Here is an 18,095-nt window from a genome sequence, read left to right on the forward strand (position 1 = left end):
CTGACAGCACCTGCACTGCCCCATCAGACTGAGGGGGGAAAAAGGGTAGAGCTCAAAAGGGCAGAGAGCCGAGACAAGACAGAGAGGTCACAGGATAAGTCATCATCGGTAAGATTGGTTATACTATTTTAATAATCAGATCCACTGTAACATCTAAGCTCGTTCACTGTACTAGATGTGTACATTGCAATACAATCAAATACAGATTTAATTCTGCTAACATACAGCACAGGAGGTTGGTGGCACCTTAATTGGGGAGGACGGACTTGTGGTAATGGCTGGAGTGGAATCAGTGGAATGGTATCAAACACAAACACATGGTTTGATGCCATTCCATTCACTCCGTTCCGGGCATTATTATGAGCCGTCCTCCCCTCAGCAGCCTCCACTGACATACAGGTATATATTGGTGTTAATAAATCGGCTTATAAATGTATAAACTTACCATTGTTGTTCAGTAATTGTGGTCTTTGTTAACCTTGTCATTCTCTTTCTGTGTCTGTCTGTGTCTCCAGAATTGTTAGCCTCTCCCTATTGATCACTACATGGGTGTCCATTAGCAGGTACCTGGAGTTTTCCAAGTCAGTAGATGTAACTAACCATGTGTTACCCATGTCTGTTTTTGGATTGGTTATGTGTAATGACCAGATAGGGTCTGACCCCAGTCTCTCTCTCCTCTCACAGCATTCCCATAAGAGGCACCCCCTGCAGGAGATGAAGCAAGCACATGTGTTTTCCACCACAGACGCAGAGGAGGATCAGAGCTAGTCGCTGGGACAGGCAGACCTGGTGTAGGCTAGTCTAGTCTGTACAGCCAGGTCCATGGACATGCACTTACAGCCCTCCCTCATTCCAACTCCATGTGGCTGACTCCCAGCATGCCTAGAGGGGTGAATGAGAGGAGTGTCCCGCACCCCACCCAAAAGGAATGCCACTCACACAGCATCGCCTCTGGCTGTCTGTTGGCTCGCTTAGCCTGCATCTGTTCATGTGGTTTCTCATTGTATACTCTCCCTTGTCTTCTCAATGGCATTGTTTGTTTTGTTTTGAAGGTCGAAGCAGGGGTGGATCTTATGCATTCAATACATTGGTTTTGCAGGAGATCCGTTGACCATGTGTGAGGTACAACAGGACTTTCTGTTAGGCTAAGGAGGAATGCATGAGGATATCAGGGTGTTGTCCTGTTGCCATTGTGGGAAGAAATTACATTATTGCACCCATCAACCTCACATTCCACCATGATACTGTACATGTGTTACTCTTGGTGTCCTAGATCCTTTGTTGTCACATCAATCCTTGTGTTTAAATTATGAGTGTAATGGTGGGTGTTGACTAGAAACTTTTAGTAAATGTTACATGTTTTTGATAGAAGGTACTTTTGTCATCATGCTGCTGCTGGTTTCAATTTCACTACTTCCCCTGACAAACTGTACAATTAGTTCACAGTTGATGTTGATAAATGGAAAATATTTTACTGACTCAACAATTATGCTCATCCTATTTCATGCCATTTAAGCTGAGCAAAAAACATGAAGTATTGAATTACTGATAAGGTCCAGTGTCCAAATGACTAATCAGTCTTCATCCCTGTTCCATACTGTAGATAATACCGCATAGACATTCCACCAAGGTGACCTAACCAAAGCAGACAGCCTCCAAAGTCAAGCTACTGTCCAGTGACTACAGTCTTCAGTTTTTTCTTTAAATCAAGCTAGTGGTTTGGAATAAAGTATGTGTTTGGATGTGTATACAACTGTGCATGGTGTAAATCTGCTTGCAACCCCCAGTCAACTGGTACCATGCTCGAAATAGGTGTTGTCCCTGGACTGTTCCTGTGATGTTACTCCAAACCAGTCAACTTCTCCAAATTCAGTGCACAATGCAGATATACAATCACTATCAGTTTCATATAGGTTTTGATTGAGAAAGATGGGGCTACATTGTGTAGATGTGGAAACCGGCACTACATTTTCTGATTGCTGATAGTTTGAAAATCTGACTTATTTCTAAAAAGAATTACACTGTGACAAATCTTGAAGTTGCCTTTTTGATGATTGTGTTAAGCTGCTTTGTAGGAGGGTAACCCCCTTCATATAAGGAATCTATCCAACGGTGGACTTTGCCAACTGGAATCTGTCACCAACTGGTTTGAATGTAAAACTAAACAGATGTCTATTAATTTGTACATATCTGCTCTCAATGAATGGAACCTGGGTCTCTTGTGAAACGTCTAACATTGCCTGAGTAGACATTTTCCCTCCGATGTATGTGATGAAAATAACTGATATGAAGGCATGGTTTTCATTACTTTTTATTTCAATGAAATGAAGAGCCAATGTGGAATTGAGTTGTGCTTTCTCTGTTGTGACATTAGTACATTCGGTTTTCATACAATCTTTTGGGAATCTTTCAGTTGAATCTTAAGGATCCCTGTCTAACACGAAATCAAAATACAGTTAGTCATTAAAACACCATTCTGAAGATTACGATGAAACAAAATACTATTAATTGGAAAGATGATAAAGTTAAGTTTCATTATGTTAACAGAGCCTTTGGAGTCAGTGTGTATTGCACACAAACTCAAAATATATATTTTTTAAACTTTATCACAAAGGTCTCACTAGTCTTTGTAAAATGCTTGAATACCAGTAGTTGGATTACACCCTCTGGTGGCTTCAGATTATATTTGCACATTTCTCTGTGGTCCAGTTGTTCTGTTTGTACATGCAAGACATTTGGATTGAGCCCCCAGCCAATTCAAACAGATCTAATTTGCAATGTGCTTGATTCAGGTGATTGTATTGCTCTTCTCGTTGACAGTCCGCTTAAGCCCTTGTTCAAGTTCAAAAGTCTTGTTTGTAAATATTGCTTTTCACCCTTTTGTAAATTAAGCCAAATATGTTTAATAAAGAGAAAGGTGTAATACCGTTGGAGGACTGCTGTGGTTGTTTGAAGGCAACTGCTGCTGGGGATTGTTACTGCTGTTTATTTCAAGCATGATTCCCTCTTTCTAACTACAACCGTTCCTTCCCCCCAAATCCTTCACATCTCCAAGTTCCACCACTTGAAGGAGAACGGTTCCCTGCGGACGTTGGAGCCACAGTGAACCTCTCCCAGCAGTTTGTGGTAGGAGGCAAAGTCATCAATGTACGTGCAGCTGAGTCCCAGGCCCCCCATGAGGGAGGTCATCTCTGCCTCCAGGGCACAGCGGCCATCCACCTTGGGCCCAAACGGTTTAGGGATGCCCAGGTTCTTCCCCAACACAATCATGTTCACCTGGAGGTAGAGACATATATCTCATTTAGGAACTGCCTCTTGGGATACTTGGGTAGTAGATGACTTGAACATACTCCTTAATCACATGTAGAAAATCATCACAAAACTACAAAGCTGATTTGGCAGCATTTTTGAGAGGTTTGCCATTCTGTAAGAATAATAGGTCCCAAAAATAAAGTAAGAAGTACTTTGTGTCTGGGTTAGGGGTCAGCATGAGGTGTTCTAGTGTAGAACCAATGTATTCTTACCATGTCTGGGTAGTAGGCCACTGCCCTGTTCTCCATCACATGGAAAAGGATGGGCAGGTCAATGATGTCATCGTCGTCTAGACCCAGCTCCCTCTTCAGGACATCCCTGTTCCAGTCAATACAGCTCTGTAGGGTGGCAGCATGGTTATTATACCAAGCCATGCAAAGCTCTGCTTGCTTCTGAGTAACTAGTCATTCTGGCCTCACCTGGACATAGTTGTTTTCTGCCTTGAGTTTCTCATCACTCAAAATCTCATCTACTGTAATCTCTTCTGCTCCAAGACCTGTGGGATCGAAAAGCTCAAGTTGGTGTTGATGAGTGACAAATACAATTATTAATACAGTGAAACAGTGGTTCCCAAACTTTTTATAGTCCCATACCCCTTCAAACATTCAACCTCCAGCTGTGTACCCCATCTAGCACCAGGGTCAGCGCACTCTCACATCATTGTAAGCCTGCCACACAGACTATACAATACATTTATTAAACATAAGAATGAGTGTGTTTGTCACAACCCGGCTCGTGGGAAGTGACAAAGAGCTCTTATAGGACCAGGGCACAAATAATAATAATAATCAATAATTTTGCTCTTTATTTAGCCATCTTATTTATAAAACCTTATTTGTTCATCGAAAATTGTGAATAACTCACCACAGGTTAATGAGAAGGGTGTGCTTGAAAGGATACATATAATCTGCAATGTTGGGTTGTATTGGAGTCTCAGACTTAAATCATTTTCCACACACAGTCTGTGCCTGTATTTAGTTTTAATGCTAGTGAGGGCCGAGAATCCACTCTCACATAGGTACGTGGCTGCAAAGGGAATCAGTGTCTTAACAGCGCGATTTGCCAAGGCAGAATACTCTGAGCGCAGCCCAATCCAGAAATCTGTCAGTAGCTTCTGAATAAATAAAATTCACAGAACCGCTTGTTGCAATTTTGATGAGACTTTCTTGTTAAGACATCGGTAATTGGACTGGAGGCATGGCATGAAAGGGATAACGAATCCAGTTGTTTGTGTCATCCGTTTTGGGAAAGTACCTGAGTAATTGCGCACCCAACTCACTCAGGTGCTTCGCTATATCACATTTGACATTGTATTTTGCACACAAAATATCATACAACGATGGAAAGACTTGTGTGTTGTTCTTGTTAATGCAGACAGAAGAGCTCCAACTTCTTAATCATAACCTCAATTTTGTCCTGCACATTGAATATAGATGCGGAGAGTCCCTGTAATCCTAGATTCAGATCATTCAGGCAAGAAAAAACATAATCATAGCCAAACGTCATCATGCAAGCGGTCAGACAAGTGAAAATTATGGTCAGTAAAGAAAACTTTAAGCTCGTCTCTCAATTTAAAAAAAAAAAACGTCTCAATACTTTGTCCGTTGATAACCAGCACACTTCTGTATGTTGTAAAAGCGTTACATGGTCGATGCACAAATCATTGCATAATGCAGAAAATACACAAGAGTTCACGGGCCTTGCTTTAACAAAGTTAACCATTTTCACTGAAGTGTCCAAAACGTCTTTCAAGCTGTCAGGCATTCCCTTGGCAGCAAGAGCCTCTCGGTGGATGCTGCAGTGTACCCAAGCGTCGGGAGCAACTGCTTGCATGCGCGTTACCACTCCACTATGTCTCCCTGTCATGGCTTTTGCTCCATCAGTACAGATACCAACACATCTTGACCACCAAAGTCTATTTGATGTCACAAAGCTGTCCAGTACAATACAGCATTGTCCCAGCCATATCCGCAGCAGCAGGAAGAATTAAGTCCTCCACAATAGTATGGGGCTTGCCTGTCCTAGCCACTCGGTAGCTCACGATATAAGACGCTTCTAGCTCCTTCTTATTAATGGTATCTGTTGCTTTTATACATGTCTTACTACTCGAAAGTCATCTTAATTCTCACTCAAAAAACTCCTGTTGCATATTTTTCAAATTGGCATGTTTTGTTTCTAAATTTCTGCGCAAGAGTGAAGGTTTGTGAGATAGTACTTTTGCACATATAACACACTGTGGCTGAGGAAAGGCACTACTCCCAATATAAGTGAACCCCAAATCAATGTAGTTCTCATCATATTTGCACCTCTTCGTTGGTCCAATGTCCCGGTCTGTTGTTCGGTGCTTTCCCGGGTAAGGGGGCAGTAGCTCTTCGGCTACATTAGATTCACAACTGTCAGTGTCCATGCTAGCTGGGCTAACAACAAATGTAGAATTACTGATGCTAGCATTGGATGTGCTCGTGGAAGCAGAACAACTTGTGTCGTCGACAGGTGTAGTACTGCTCGTAGTAGCGTCCATAGAGACACATACCAGCTCTACTGGTAGTACTGCTCGTAGTAGTAGTACTACCAGTAGAGCTGGTATGTGTCTATGGACGCGGGCCTTACTTTTTTTAACCATTAATCAATTTTTGAGCAAACGGAATGAGCAGCAGCTACATTTGGCTACATAAGGACCGTTAGTGGAATTCCCGCGAGAGACTAACAGTTAATGTGATTGGATGTTAATTATTTGACTAGGCTACCTGTATTTGACATTGTGTTATTTTTCTGAACACAAGATGGTTTAATTTTATTTTTGGCAGTGAAACGAGGCTACTCAAGCGAGAAAAAAACCTCACCCAAATGTTTAGCCCCGTTGGAAAATCTAAATGGACTGTTTGAAAATGTCGGCGTACCCCCGACGGCATTGTGCGTACGTACCCCAGTTTGGGAATACCCACCCTAACGGAAGGCCTACCATCAAACATTTTGGCTTGTCCATGCCCGTCATTCTGTAAGCCCCTGAATAGTTTGTAGCTTGCATCGGGGCTGGCGAGCAGAAGCCGGAATCCCTGCAAAGAAAAGGGAGACAAAGACAACATTGGCTGTGCCCTTCCTTTGACATCCTGGGAGCTTTACACTAACACATAACCACAGGGCAGCCAAAGTCTGTGTCATGTCCAAGTGCAAATAGATGGGATGAACAATTCTGGTGCTCAAAGGATCTCACTAATTTCTACTCTAGATTACAGAGCAATGTCAATTTACTAGAATTTTTTGAAAGAGTGAAAAAATAAATGTTTTCCTTGAGAAGAATTGTACCTTTTTGTCCGGAGCTGGGACGAAGGTCATGAATTCATCCACATGCCCAACCAGGAGCCAATCAGAGAACAACGCAATGGGCTCCTGGACTTTCTGAGCCCACAGGAAGTCTTGCACTACTTTGGTCATGTTACGGCCCTTAATAGCCCTGAAAAGTCAAACAGCCTTATCATCACTGGCCACAGACGTATCTGAATGTTCCACATACTCATTAACAAGAACTTATAGAAGGAGGTACAAGGAAGGTTATTGAATTCTTAAATCAACTAAAGATAAATATTGGTATCTAAAAAAACAGATTAATTTCCTTCAAAGCAGCTAACCCCTAGTTATTTAACCTTTACAGACAGTACTTACGGTATGTTGCCTGTAAAAAAAAAAAACACACAAAAAAATAAAAAAATCTACCAATGTTTTTTTTTTTTACCACATTCGTGCCCAGGTAAGCCTTTTATATCTCCCATGCACATGCAGCAAGTTAGGAGTGGGAGTAGACGTGGATCGATTTGAATAAATCCAGTGAATATACACCATTACAATGAAATCCATTATTAATTCATCTTAGGTCCTAAGAAACACAAGTAATAAAATGTATTTTCAAAAGAATAGAATGGCATATTTTGAGTTTAATTATGTTATACTGGTCTGTGTAGCCTATATACTACATGCATGAAATCAATATTTATTTTGTTAATTAAAACAGACAAGACACTCTTAGGCTAACCTAATCACAGTCATCACACATAGGCTATTGTATAGTAAGCTAAGAATATAATGAAATACAACACATTAAAATAAAACATTTCTCACACAACTTGCTTCAAGGCAACATGTGGAACTGCTGTCATATAAAAAATAAAACAGATATTTTGAAACAGATCCCAAGGCAAGCCAATGCTTTTAAAGCCATGCTTCATCTGTCCTACCCTCATTTTTCTTTGTTAGGGAGCAGGCGTAGGGTCTTACATTGAAAGTAGGCCATCTTCATATGATACTGATCGCAATCTGGATTTTCAAAAGCATGCGAGTCTCAGGATCATATTTTCACAACATCTGCGGTACTGAAATAGTTGACCACATGCAAGTAGGCTTTTGCTTCAAATGTAGGCCTATTATAACAATTGGATTACTTGGGAGTTTCAGTAACCAACAATTTGATGCCTTCAATTGCATTAGCGTATTTTATCCCAATATTTTCGTCATTCAGGAATATTTATTCACACAGTAATTCTTTATGAATCCATCCAGTTGTGGTTAAGAAAACACTCCATGTGGTGAGCTATGCATAGAGATGGGTGAAGTGACATGCCTTAGTACATTTCATGCTAAGCCATAGGCAGAACTTTACCGCAATCATGACTAGGTCATTTGGCGGATATAAAAGTAGAGGCTTTGTCACCGGCAATAACTTTCATATATAAATAAAAGTCTGCAAAAAGTTGGTGGGATGCTAAAGTTTGCGGAAAAATGTCTTGGTTTGAAAAGTGTATATGTTACACTCACGTGGGGAAGGCCACTCCAATGATGATCCTACCCAGAGGGTAGTTCTTTCCATTTACAGTGACTGGAGGGCTAACCTCCAGGTTACCAAACGAGTCCAGGCTGCTCACTTCTTTGCCATATGCTGTCCTAGTCACATAGCCAAAGTCTTGGCCCTGAGGGCACCAGGTAGAGAGAGGTTAAGACACAGGTCCACCACACCGCTCACATTTCAGAGATAAGAACATTTTAACTCTAGGTGTTGTGAATGCCTTTTCTTACCAGTAGCACATCATAAGGAAAGTCCTGTAGGTCTCCGTCTCGGGGGGAGTCCAGAACAACAGGGAAACGTTGGTGAGGAGAATCAATGTAGCCAAACTCAATCTCATCCTGAGAGAGAAAACCTCCATTACATTTCTATACATTTTTTAGTGCAGTTAGAAACAAGACACTGGTCTTTGTTCTGATGTCTTTCATTTAAAGAGGATATCTAGAATTTAAATTGACAATGATTAGCAAACATATGGAATACATTTTGTTTAGATTGAAAAGAGGTTGGAATTGTAAAGTATTCAAATGACAAAGAGTTCAAGCACAAAACGGCTTGAAAGATTACGAGCTGAATCCCACGGCTTACAGTACCTGCATCCAACGGTCTCCTCTGTTCATATCCTCAGGGCAAATCTTCAGTTTGCACCCACTCTTCTCCACCAGCCTCCTCATTCTCTTTAAGAACTGGTCATTATCAGTTGTGCTGGGTTACCAATGCACAAAAACACTTGTCTCAGTACGTTTATAGCTGGCATCATTATTTCCATCAACATCAATGCCATCATCATAATTTTCTTCATCATCATCATTGCCTCTCACCTGCAGACAAAAACCTCTACAGGGTCGAGTGTGTTGGGTGTCATGATCCAGGGAGCCACTCGGAACACCACCCTGTCTGTAAAGATGGGCGTCTCAGGAAAACCCTGGCAAAAGAAAAGAAAAAACCAATTGAGTCCAGAATAGATATATAACCTTGGAAGTTTTAAACTAGAAAATTACATTTATTGAAGTAAATGTGGTGTGCTTGCTAGTCAAAGTATTTATGGTTGTGAAATGGTAGTAATAGTGGTAGTGATGGAAGTAGTAATAGGCTGTGTTAGTTATAGTGACCTATTTTGGGGTGGTTTGTAAGTGCGGAATTATTATAGTAGGCTAATATAGTTGGCTAGGGTAAGTACTATATCATCACACACCAAGTGTTTTTAAGCTCTCAAAATATTTTAGTTTGAATATTCTGAGAGTTTTGTGGCAGCCATTTAAATTAATGGGGATACAACAAGCATTTTAGTTTATGAAGTAGGAATGGTAGCAAAAAGCTGTGTTGAAGAAATCTAAGTTCAGTCAGTCTACCCATGCTAACATTGGGGTTGTGTTTGTAGCTTTAACGGTTCAAGAGCAGAGGCGAATCCAAATACTTCCTATTCAAGCCTATGGAGCTTTTAAGTACATTTAAAATGGTTATAGTTCAAAAGCATAAATGGTATCAAAAAGCTGTATACAAGCACACTATTCCAGATCGGTCTGCACCTTTAAGTTTGAATGGTGTTCCTAGCTTAAAAGGTAAAGACTAGTTATGACCTGAATTTTTCCCATTCGAGTCTATGGCCATTAAATTACATTGGGATTTATGCAAAAATGGTTGTAGTGTGAAAAGTATAAGTAGTATCAACAATTATTTTTCAAGCACACTGACCGGTGCCAGTCTGCACATTTTAAAGTTGTTTTGGTGTTGGTAGCTTATGGTTTTGGCACTAGAGCTCCCAGTGGAATAATAAGAAGTATGAACAGTTTCTAAAGTTGTGCTTTGCTTTCAGCAAGCACACCTAACAAACCAACAATAAAAGTGTTAAACTACAAGGTACCTGAGAGCTTGGCTCCAGCATGCTGAGGTTGATGCTGATTAGACCCTCAAAGTCTTTGTCAGGGAACCTTAGGCCTTCAACGTAAAAGTTCATCTCAGCGTTTCCCCAGAGGCAAGGTACCTCCTTGGAAAGATCCTCACCTCCCACCACTAGTGGGTAGTCCTTCACAAAGCTCTTGTAAAACAGGTTTTCTGCTGCAGTAAATAATGTTTTAAATGTAAATAATAGGGCTGGCATAAAGCTGCAATATGTAACACTTTGTATGAACTGACAAAATTAACATAGAAATGTGAGTTAAAGATCTGTCATTCTCATTAAAAGCAAGTCTAAGAAGCGGTAGATCAGGTCTATGTGCACTATTTCTATGCTTCACATTTTATAGTTTAGTTTTTGCATCTTTTACTTTCAGTTTTGTACACCAGCTTCAAACAGCTGAAACAATAATATTTTTGGTTATGGAAAATATATTTCACAGTGGTTTAGATGGTACAAGGATTCTCTACACTAAAATTACTTGTTTTGCCACAAACTGAAATTAACTATTAGAATATTAGCAACCAGGATGTGGCAGAGTGATCTTTACAAATGTTATCAAGTTAATCACAGGGCGGCAGGTAGCCTAGCGGTTAGAGAGGCGACGCAGCAACCGTAAGTTTGAATCCTGGGTCTGACAGGGATGTGAGCTGGCAACCAGAGGGTTGCTGGTATCAAAACATAGATACTGTTGAGCCTTTGAGCAAGGCACTTAACCCCCCACAACACCTGCTACACAGGCACCCAGTGTGGTTCCAACATGTATGTGTCTCTTTCAGAGGCAGAGGGATAAAAAAAAAAATTGGTTGGACCTGAACTCAATCACAAATTGCTCCAATTAATCTGTCATTTAAAAATGTTTATACAAAAAACATTGCAAGATTATTGACATCTTGATTAAGTAACGTTTAGCAAATTGGGGTAAAATGATGAAGGACACTTTCTTTAACCTCTAACCTCTGATTAATATAATATTCAGCCATAAAACTGTAATTGTACATCACGTGTCAAACTCATTCCACGGAGGGCCGAGTGTCTGGGGGTTTTTGTTCCTGCCTTGTTGTCACGAGCGTCGTAGTGAGGAGACCAAGGCGCAGCGTGATTAGAATACATTCTTCCTTTTAATAATGAAGAACATTTAACAAACAATACAAAATAACAAAACGACCGCTATAACACTGAGTGCAAACATGCAACATCACATAGACAATCACCCACAAACCAAACTGGAAAATGGCAACCTAAATAGGATCCCCAATCAGAAACAACAATAAACAGCTGCCTCTGATTGGGAACCAATCTAGGCCACCATAGACCTACATAATGCCTAGACTACACACACACACACCTACCCAAAACTCTAGACAAGACAAAAACACACATACCACCCTCGTCACACCCTGACCTAACCCAAATAATAAAGAAAACAAAGATAACTAAGGTCAGGGCGTGACACTTGTACTTGAATTAAGGTCACTAATTAGTAAGGAACTCCCCTCACCTGGTTGTCTAGTTCTTAATTTTAAGGGAAAAAATAAAAGCAGCAAACAGGCCCTCTATGGAATGTGTTTGACACTCCCGTTGTACATGCATGGACAGCCACACACACCACATACAAGATCTGAACAGACTGGACTCATTACATAATTTATTTGACTCACTCAGGGTTTGGTGCATGCCTGCTGTGGACCTGAAGACCCTCACACACTCTGCATCACCCTGGGAGATGTGCATGGTCAGCTTGTAGCCCTCTGGGAGCTTGGCAGGGCCACTGGTCCGCAGCACCATGGGGGACATATCTTTAAGATCTGACATATCGAAATATTGGCATTATTGTACATCAATTGTCAACCCATCAACCACCCAAGACACAAGGATCCATCTAATCAAACAAGACACTCCTAGCTCAGGCATTTTGTATTTAGCCAACACAAACAACTGCTGCTCCTCTCTAATGAATCCACACAAGAGACCTGCAGCCTTTAAATGTTGATTTATTGCAATGCCTGCAGCACTGTCAGCCTGGCTGTCAGCTCAGTAGACCAGGATGACTTGGTTGTTGTTATACCTGAGACTCTGGTGACCTCAGCATGCTCACTGTCCAGGCTCTTCTGAAAGGTGTGTTCTGAGTCACAGTTGACCAGTAGGATGGCACCGTGGCCATTAGGCCCCCACATCCAGGATCCCTGAAGAGAGATGAACACTCATTCAGGGACAAACAAACACTGCCCTGTCAAATGAGCTTTTCCAAATTTGTTTGCAAGAGGTTAAATTACATTTACAGCTGAAAGGAAAAGTACAAAAGTTTTAATTTCCTATGAATGCATTGACAATCTTCCAGGATTATAGCATGAACACTAGTCTTCTGACATGCCTATTCATGTTAGAGCGTCTCCTTCTGTTGTGTTAGGAGACAGAGATAGTGACATCTGTGCTGAAAGCGACCTGCCTGGACAAACCCAGCAGATATAACTAACCTTGTTGGGGTTGTTCCTCTCCACCTGGCCATCTCGATCAGCATCAACATCCAGGGAGATCTCTGTAAGATAGACAGGGCCTCTGTGCCATTGAAGCTCATAAGCTGCTTTGAGTCTAGAATAGACCAATGAAATATACCTTAAAGGGGCCATCTGCAGTTCAAACAAAGCCCCTGGTAAAAAGTTGAGGGATGGGGCTAAAGAAATGTAACCACAAATTCATAGAGGTGACCATCCATGATATAAAATTATAGTTTTAACCATGTTTTGAGACCATACAGTGTTTGTTTACATAGCTTACAAACACTGGAGTAAAACAAGCTTATATTGTGGGTTCTGATGTGTTATATTCTTCAAGAATCGATGGATATACAGTATATAATTATTTTAAAAGATCCATAAATGGATGTAGCAATCGCAGATTGTCTCTAACACGAAAATGTACAACTGACAGATTTACAGTACAAAAGGGATGGTATTAATGGGGTCAGAGTAGTTTAAATGTGTGTGCTCTCCTGTCATCAGCATGACATACCAAAAGCAGTGAGGTGAACGACAGCTTTACCCAACACCTCAGTCTTCTTTCCATAATACATGACCGATAGCTGCAACAGAACATTAAGGAGAACATTTACAAAGTCACAGGTAAAGTAATAACATCTCTATAAACCAAAGCAGTGGTTGTGTTTTGATGGGGGTCTTCAATGTTATATTCCTTTCCAGATATGTACAGTACATTACTTCAGTGGAGAATCTGGACACCCGGCCCATTTTGGAACTGGCTTAACATAACCCTGGAATCCCTTATCAATAGGACTGGCACTGAGGTGTACCACTTCACTTGCCAACGTTTGACATTTCTCTGGTATCAGGTTGAGACAGGGCCACATTGGCATTATTTCCGTGTGGTTTGCACGCCACTCTTGAGGAGCTGCGGATACTTGTCTTAATTAAATACTTCCCTGCAGCGTGTTCAGTCACAAGAGGGAATAGTCAACTCTGGATTCTTTTAATATGATTTCACATACTGCCGTCTCAGGGTAGTTTATGGCTGTGCCTGTAGCCTACTTTACCTTGCTATCATTTTCCACTTCGCTAGCAGTGTCCATGGTGAGAAGAAGCACTGTATTCCCATTGAAAGGGGTGGGAATTGGTCCACTCTTTGCTGGGGGTGGGGTGATCCTGTACTGCACGTTGGGGCTGCATTTCACAGAGAAGTACGTGGAGCTGGGAGGGGCACTTCTAGGGGGAAAACAAATACACGTGACATCCTGATGCTTTGCTTGCACAAATCTATAGCAATAACAGAGACAACACAATTTATTTATTTTTATTTCACCTTTATTTAACCAGGTAGGCCAGTTGAGAACAAGTTCTCATTTACAACTGTGACGTGACCAAGATAAAGCAAAGCAGTGCGACAAAAACAACAGAGTTACACAAACAAATGTACAGTCAACTCCACAAAATAAAAATTATATAAGAGAACAAGTGAATATACTGTACCTATAGTGCAGTGGACCACCAGCAGTGAGTACAGTTCATAATCTCCTATTTCCAGAGGCAACGGGTGGTAGTGCTAGTTCTAAAGTTACATTGCTACAGTCATCGTAGAGGTATGATGTCTTCTACATCCCTCTAAAATAAGTAACATACCAAAGGGGGAGAAATACTGGACTGTCAACCTACACTAGTATAATTTCACAAGAATACTGGCAATAAGGATGTATACAGTATATATATATGTATCAATCTACATCAAGGTGTTTATACTAAGTATACACCTGTTTATAAACATTAAGCTCGGGCTGTAAAACCTAACACCTGAAGTCCAGGGCTCCAGGCTGGACCAGGGAGGTGGTCCATGACAAAGGAACATAGTTTTTCACAGAAGGATAGTATTTACCTGAACAAACAGTCTAGGCTACTCTAAACCATACCAAATAGAAATGTCCCTTGAGAGGAAGCGTTTCGTTTTTACACACACCATTGTTATGAAACCATCTGTATCTGCTGTGTAATAATATCTTGTGGAGTCTCCGATAAACTAACCACAGCCTCAGAGGCACGACAGTTCCACAATATTGTAGCAACCTTAACTCAACAACTAGCTAGCTCATCAACAGGTTCTTACCTCTTGGTGTATCGGTTAATGTGTTGGCTTAACAGTCGCTGGACCTGGGTTCAAATCCCAGCTGGAATTCCCTACGATAGGTTTATTTCTTCAGAATGGTGGTTTGTGTTGGGCTTAACACTCTTTTCTATCCTGTTAACGTCAAAATCATAGGCCATAATTGTTCATAACCCGTCTAATTCAGTTGCACTGTATCTTTGCCCTCGATTGGCAAGACTGGTGTCATATGAATTGGCAGCTTGTAAGAATAACAAAAGAGTCTGTTGACTAGCAGAAAGACATCACTGATGCAGACTCCCTCTTAAGAACATGTGGTCCGACTCCTCCGCTGAATACAAATGCCATCCACAAACAGTCCTTTCAGTCCAATAGAGGGAATGATCCAACTATTTATGCAGTTGGAATATCCCAAATATATGACAACAAAATAGTCAGTTGATCATGTAGCCTAATTAGTCATTTGAAAATATATCATCATCATCATCATCTGATATTTGATGTAACTTCTCAGGCTAATGAAATGCAAATAATGGCACCACCACTTTACATGAGACAAATTGTCTATAGTAACTACTACAATCTTGTGTGCCATATTAATTTTACTCATAGCTGAATAATAAAACAAATGGGGTACATTTTTCCAGAAACAATAACAGAGATTATTGTATATTAGCCTCAAATCAATCATTTTTACCAACACATGACATTAGTAAATATTTTTAATCCAATTCAAATAAATGAACAAATAAAACACGACAACCCATATTTGATCACATGGGCAGTTCTGTGCGAGACGACCGTTAGACCCGATGACGTGGTAGACCCGATGACGTGTTCCTATGCATGAGTTTAGCTTAGCCAAAGTTGCCATGCCATCACCTATAAACGTGATCAGGGATTTCTATTGGAGAAGCAGTTTTAGCCCATATTCATACTGTACTGTCTTTGATTGTATTGTTACGCTCGTTGTTGGAATGAGTGGACCAAGGTGCAGCGTGGTAGGCGTACATCTGTCTTTATTCAATGAACACCGAAAAAAAAAATATATACAAACGAAATGTAAAGTTTAGGAGGGCTAAACAGCGTACCAAAACAAGATCCCACAAACTACAGGTGGAAAAAGCTGCCTAAGTATGATCCCCAATCAGAGACAACGATAGACAGTTGCCTCTGATTGGGAACCATACCCGGCCAACAACGAAATAGAAAACATAGATTGCCCACCCTAGTCACACCCTGACCTAACCAAATAGAGAATTAAAAGGATCTCTAAGGTCAGGGCGTGACATGTATCTTAATAAAGCTACAATCCGTAACTTTTTGGGTGTCCCGAACAAATTCACATAGAAATATGAGCTATAGATCTGTCATTCTCATTGAAAGCAAGTCTAACAAGTCGTAGAGCTTTGCTCACCAGCTTCAAAAACAGCTGAAAAAAAATTTGGTTATGGAAAATATATTTCACAGCTGTTTAGATGGTACAATGATTCTCTACACTACCCATATGGGAAAGTAATATGGCAATATATGTATATTATTTATACTGTTTGTTTAATATTGGCATATATTGTGGAAACATATGCCCATATACTGTATATATTGTGGCAGACAGCAGGGAGAGGTGAGGAGAGTGGTTATTGAGGGGAGATATCTTGCAGCCCGCTGGCTCCACCCCCGAGCCTTATATGGACTTCCTGCCCCAACGAGGCAAGGATGTTGTTAGTTAAACCAGGGAGTGCTTGGGAATAAAGGAAGAATCTGCATGAACAAAGAGGAGAGAACAAAGTGCTATATGAAGAGAGGGACTTTCAAAGTTCTTGAAGTGTTCTGTATTGATTGACCTTCATGTCTTAAAGTAATGGACTAATTTCTCTGCTTATTTGAGCTGTTCTTGCCATAATATGGACTTGGTATTTTACCAAATAGGGCTATCTTCTGTATACTACCCCTACCTTGTCACAACTGATTGGCTCAAATGCATTAAGGAAAGAAATTCCACAAATTAACTTTGAACAAGGCACACCTGTTAATTGAAATGCATTACAGGTGACTACCTCATGAAGCTGTTTGAGAGAATGCCAAGAGTGTGCAAAGCTGTCATCAAGGCAAAGGGTGGGTACTTTTTAGAATCTATGTTTTGATTTAACACTTTGGTTACTACATGATTCCATGTGTTGTCTTCTATTCTACAATGTAGAAAATAGTACAAATAAAGAAACCCTTAAATGAGGTGTCAACTTGACTAGTACATATCACTTTTTTTGTATGGGAGTGTAAGATGTATCTTATTAAAATACATCACATTTTAAATGTTTGTCACTTCATATGGTTTATAAATATATTATCATATGGCCACATTACTTTTCCGTATGCGTATACTTGCTTGTCACAATTTCAATGTCTGAACTAAAACAATTTTAGCAACGAGGAAATGGCGGCACGATCTCTGTATAGTACACCTATTAATTGCACCGTAGCATAACCATATAGCCTACAATTTCGTTAACGAAATAAAGCAATACGGATTTATGCCGCGTTCATGTGATAGTCAGAACAAGGAAACCGGGGACAAACTGGGCTACTGTTAATTCAAAGGTAATCAAATTGTATTTGTCACATGCGCCGAATACAACTGGTTTAGACTTTACAGTGAAATGCTTGCTTACCAGCCCTTCCCAACAATGCAATTTAAACACACTGATGTAATCTATTTTTAATGTCAACTTGTCTCCTACACTAGCTAACAATAATAGGGTTACCCAGCTACTACCGCCTGACGAGACAATTCTATCTGGGTCGGGTAGCATGGACACATACCTGTTCAGGTTCACTTTCAACACTGTGCCGACAACGTAAAGAGCCCTCAAAGTTTTCTCAATGTCGAGGCGAAATGTCCGTTGGTACATCTGGTCTACTGGCTTGTCGGTGGCTATTTTCCTATTAAAGTGCTGAAAGAGATTAGGGTGCCCTGTCAAATAAACTTGCTCCTGGGAAACATTCATGGTGATAGACTACGTTGCAGTGAATCAGAATTATGAAATGAGACATGGCGGTGTAGTGTATACAGGTCTAAGGATTGGCCCTATTGTTAAGGGGGTGTTTTCCTGCATGTAATTTGAGGCAGATGAGGCTGCAAACCAAACGTATGCCAATTTGCATAACAGTCTTCTAGAGTATGATGGCGTAAGCAACAATTGGATGTGCATTCCACCACCTGTGTGGGTGGATAATAAGGATCCCAAAAAGGAAATTAATGTGGCTAAAATTGCATAGCAATCAAATTTGCATTTGTCACATGTTCAAAATACAACAGGTGTAGGTAGACCTTACAGTGAAATGATTACTTACAAGCCCTTAACCAACAATGCAGTTTTTTTATTTATGTATTTTTTATTTCACCTTTATTTAACCAGGTAGGCAAGTTGAGAACAAGTGCTCATT

The 18,095-nt window shown here is 40.5% G+C and overlaps 1 protein-coding gene and 1 long non-coding RNA gene across 2 annotated transcripts; one reads left to right on the forward strand and one right to left on the reverse strand.

The window, feature by feature from the left end:
• The first annotated feature begins 22 nt into the window (after positions 1-22).
• On the forward strand, positions 23-2,887 carry LOC120065713. Its single transcript, XR_005478696.1, has 3 exons — positions 23-108; positions 516-563; positions 685-2,887. It is a non-coding gene; the product is annotated as an uncharacterized LOC120065713 (long non-coding RNA).
• A 155-nt stretch (positions 2,888-3,042) lies between these two features.
• On the reverse strand, positions 3,043-17,560 carry LOC120064683 (protein-arginine deiminase type-2-like). The gene is made up of 16 exons (XM_039015303.1): positions 17,472-17,560; positions 13,594-13,762; positions 13,056-13,125; positions 12,521-12,582; positions 12,112-12,229; positions 11,705-11,851; positions 10,011-10,204; positions 8,968-9,071; positions 8,740-8,851; positions 8,380-8,487; positions 8,122-8,273; positions 6,619-6,766; positions 6,275-6,368; positions 3,732-3,808; positions 3,525-3,650; positions 3,043-3,276 (listed from the first exon to the last, which is right to left on the reverse strand). Exons 1-16 carry the CDS (start codon positions 17,558-17,560, stop codon positions 3,043-3,045), a joined length of 2,004 nt encoding a protein of 667 aa, XP_038871231.1.
• Positions 17,561-18,095: the final 535 nt, after the last annotated feature.

This window comes from Salvelinus namaycush, chromosome 20 (assembly GCF_016432855.1).
Source record: "Salvelinus namaycush isolate Seneca chromosome 20, SaNama_1.0, whole genome shotgun sequence".
In the NCBI taxonomy this organism is placed as follows: Eukaryota; Metazoa; Chordata; class Actinopteri; order Salmoniformes; family Salmonidae; genus Salvelinus; species Salvelinus namaycush.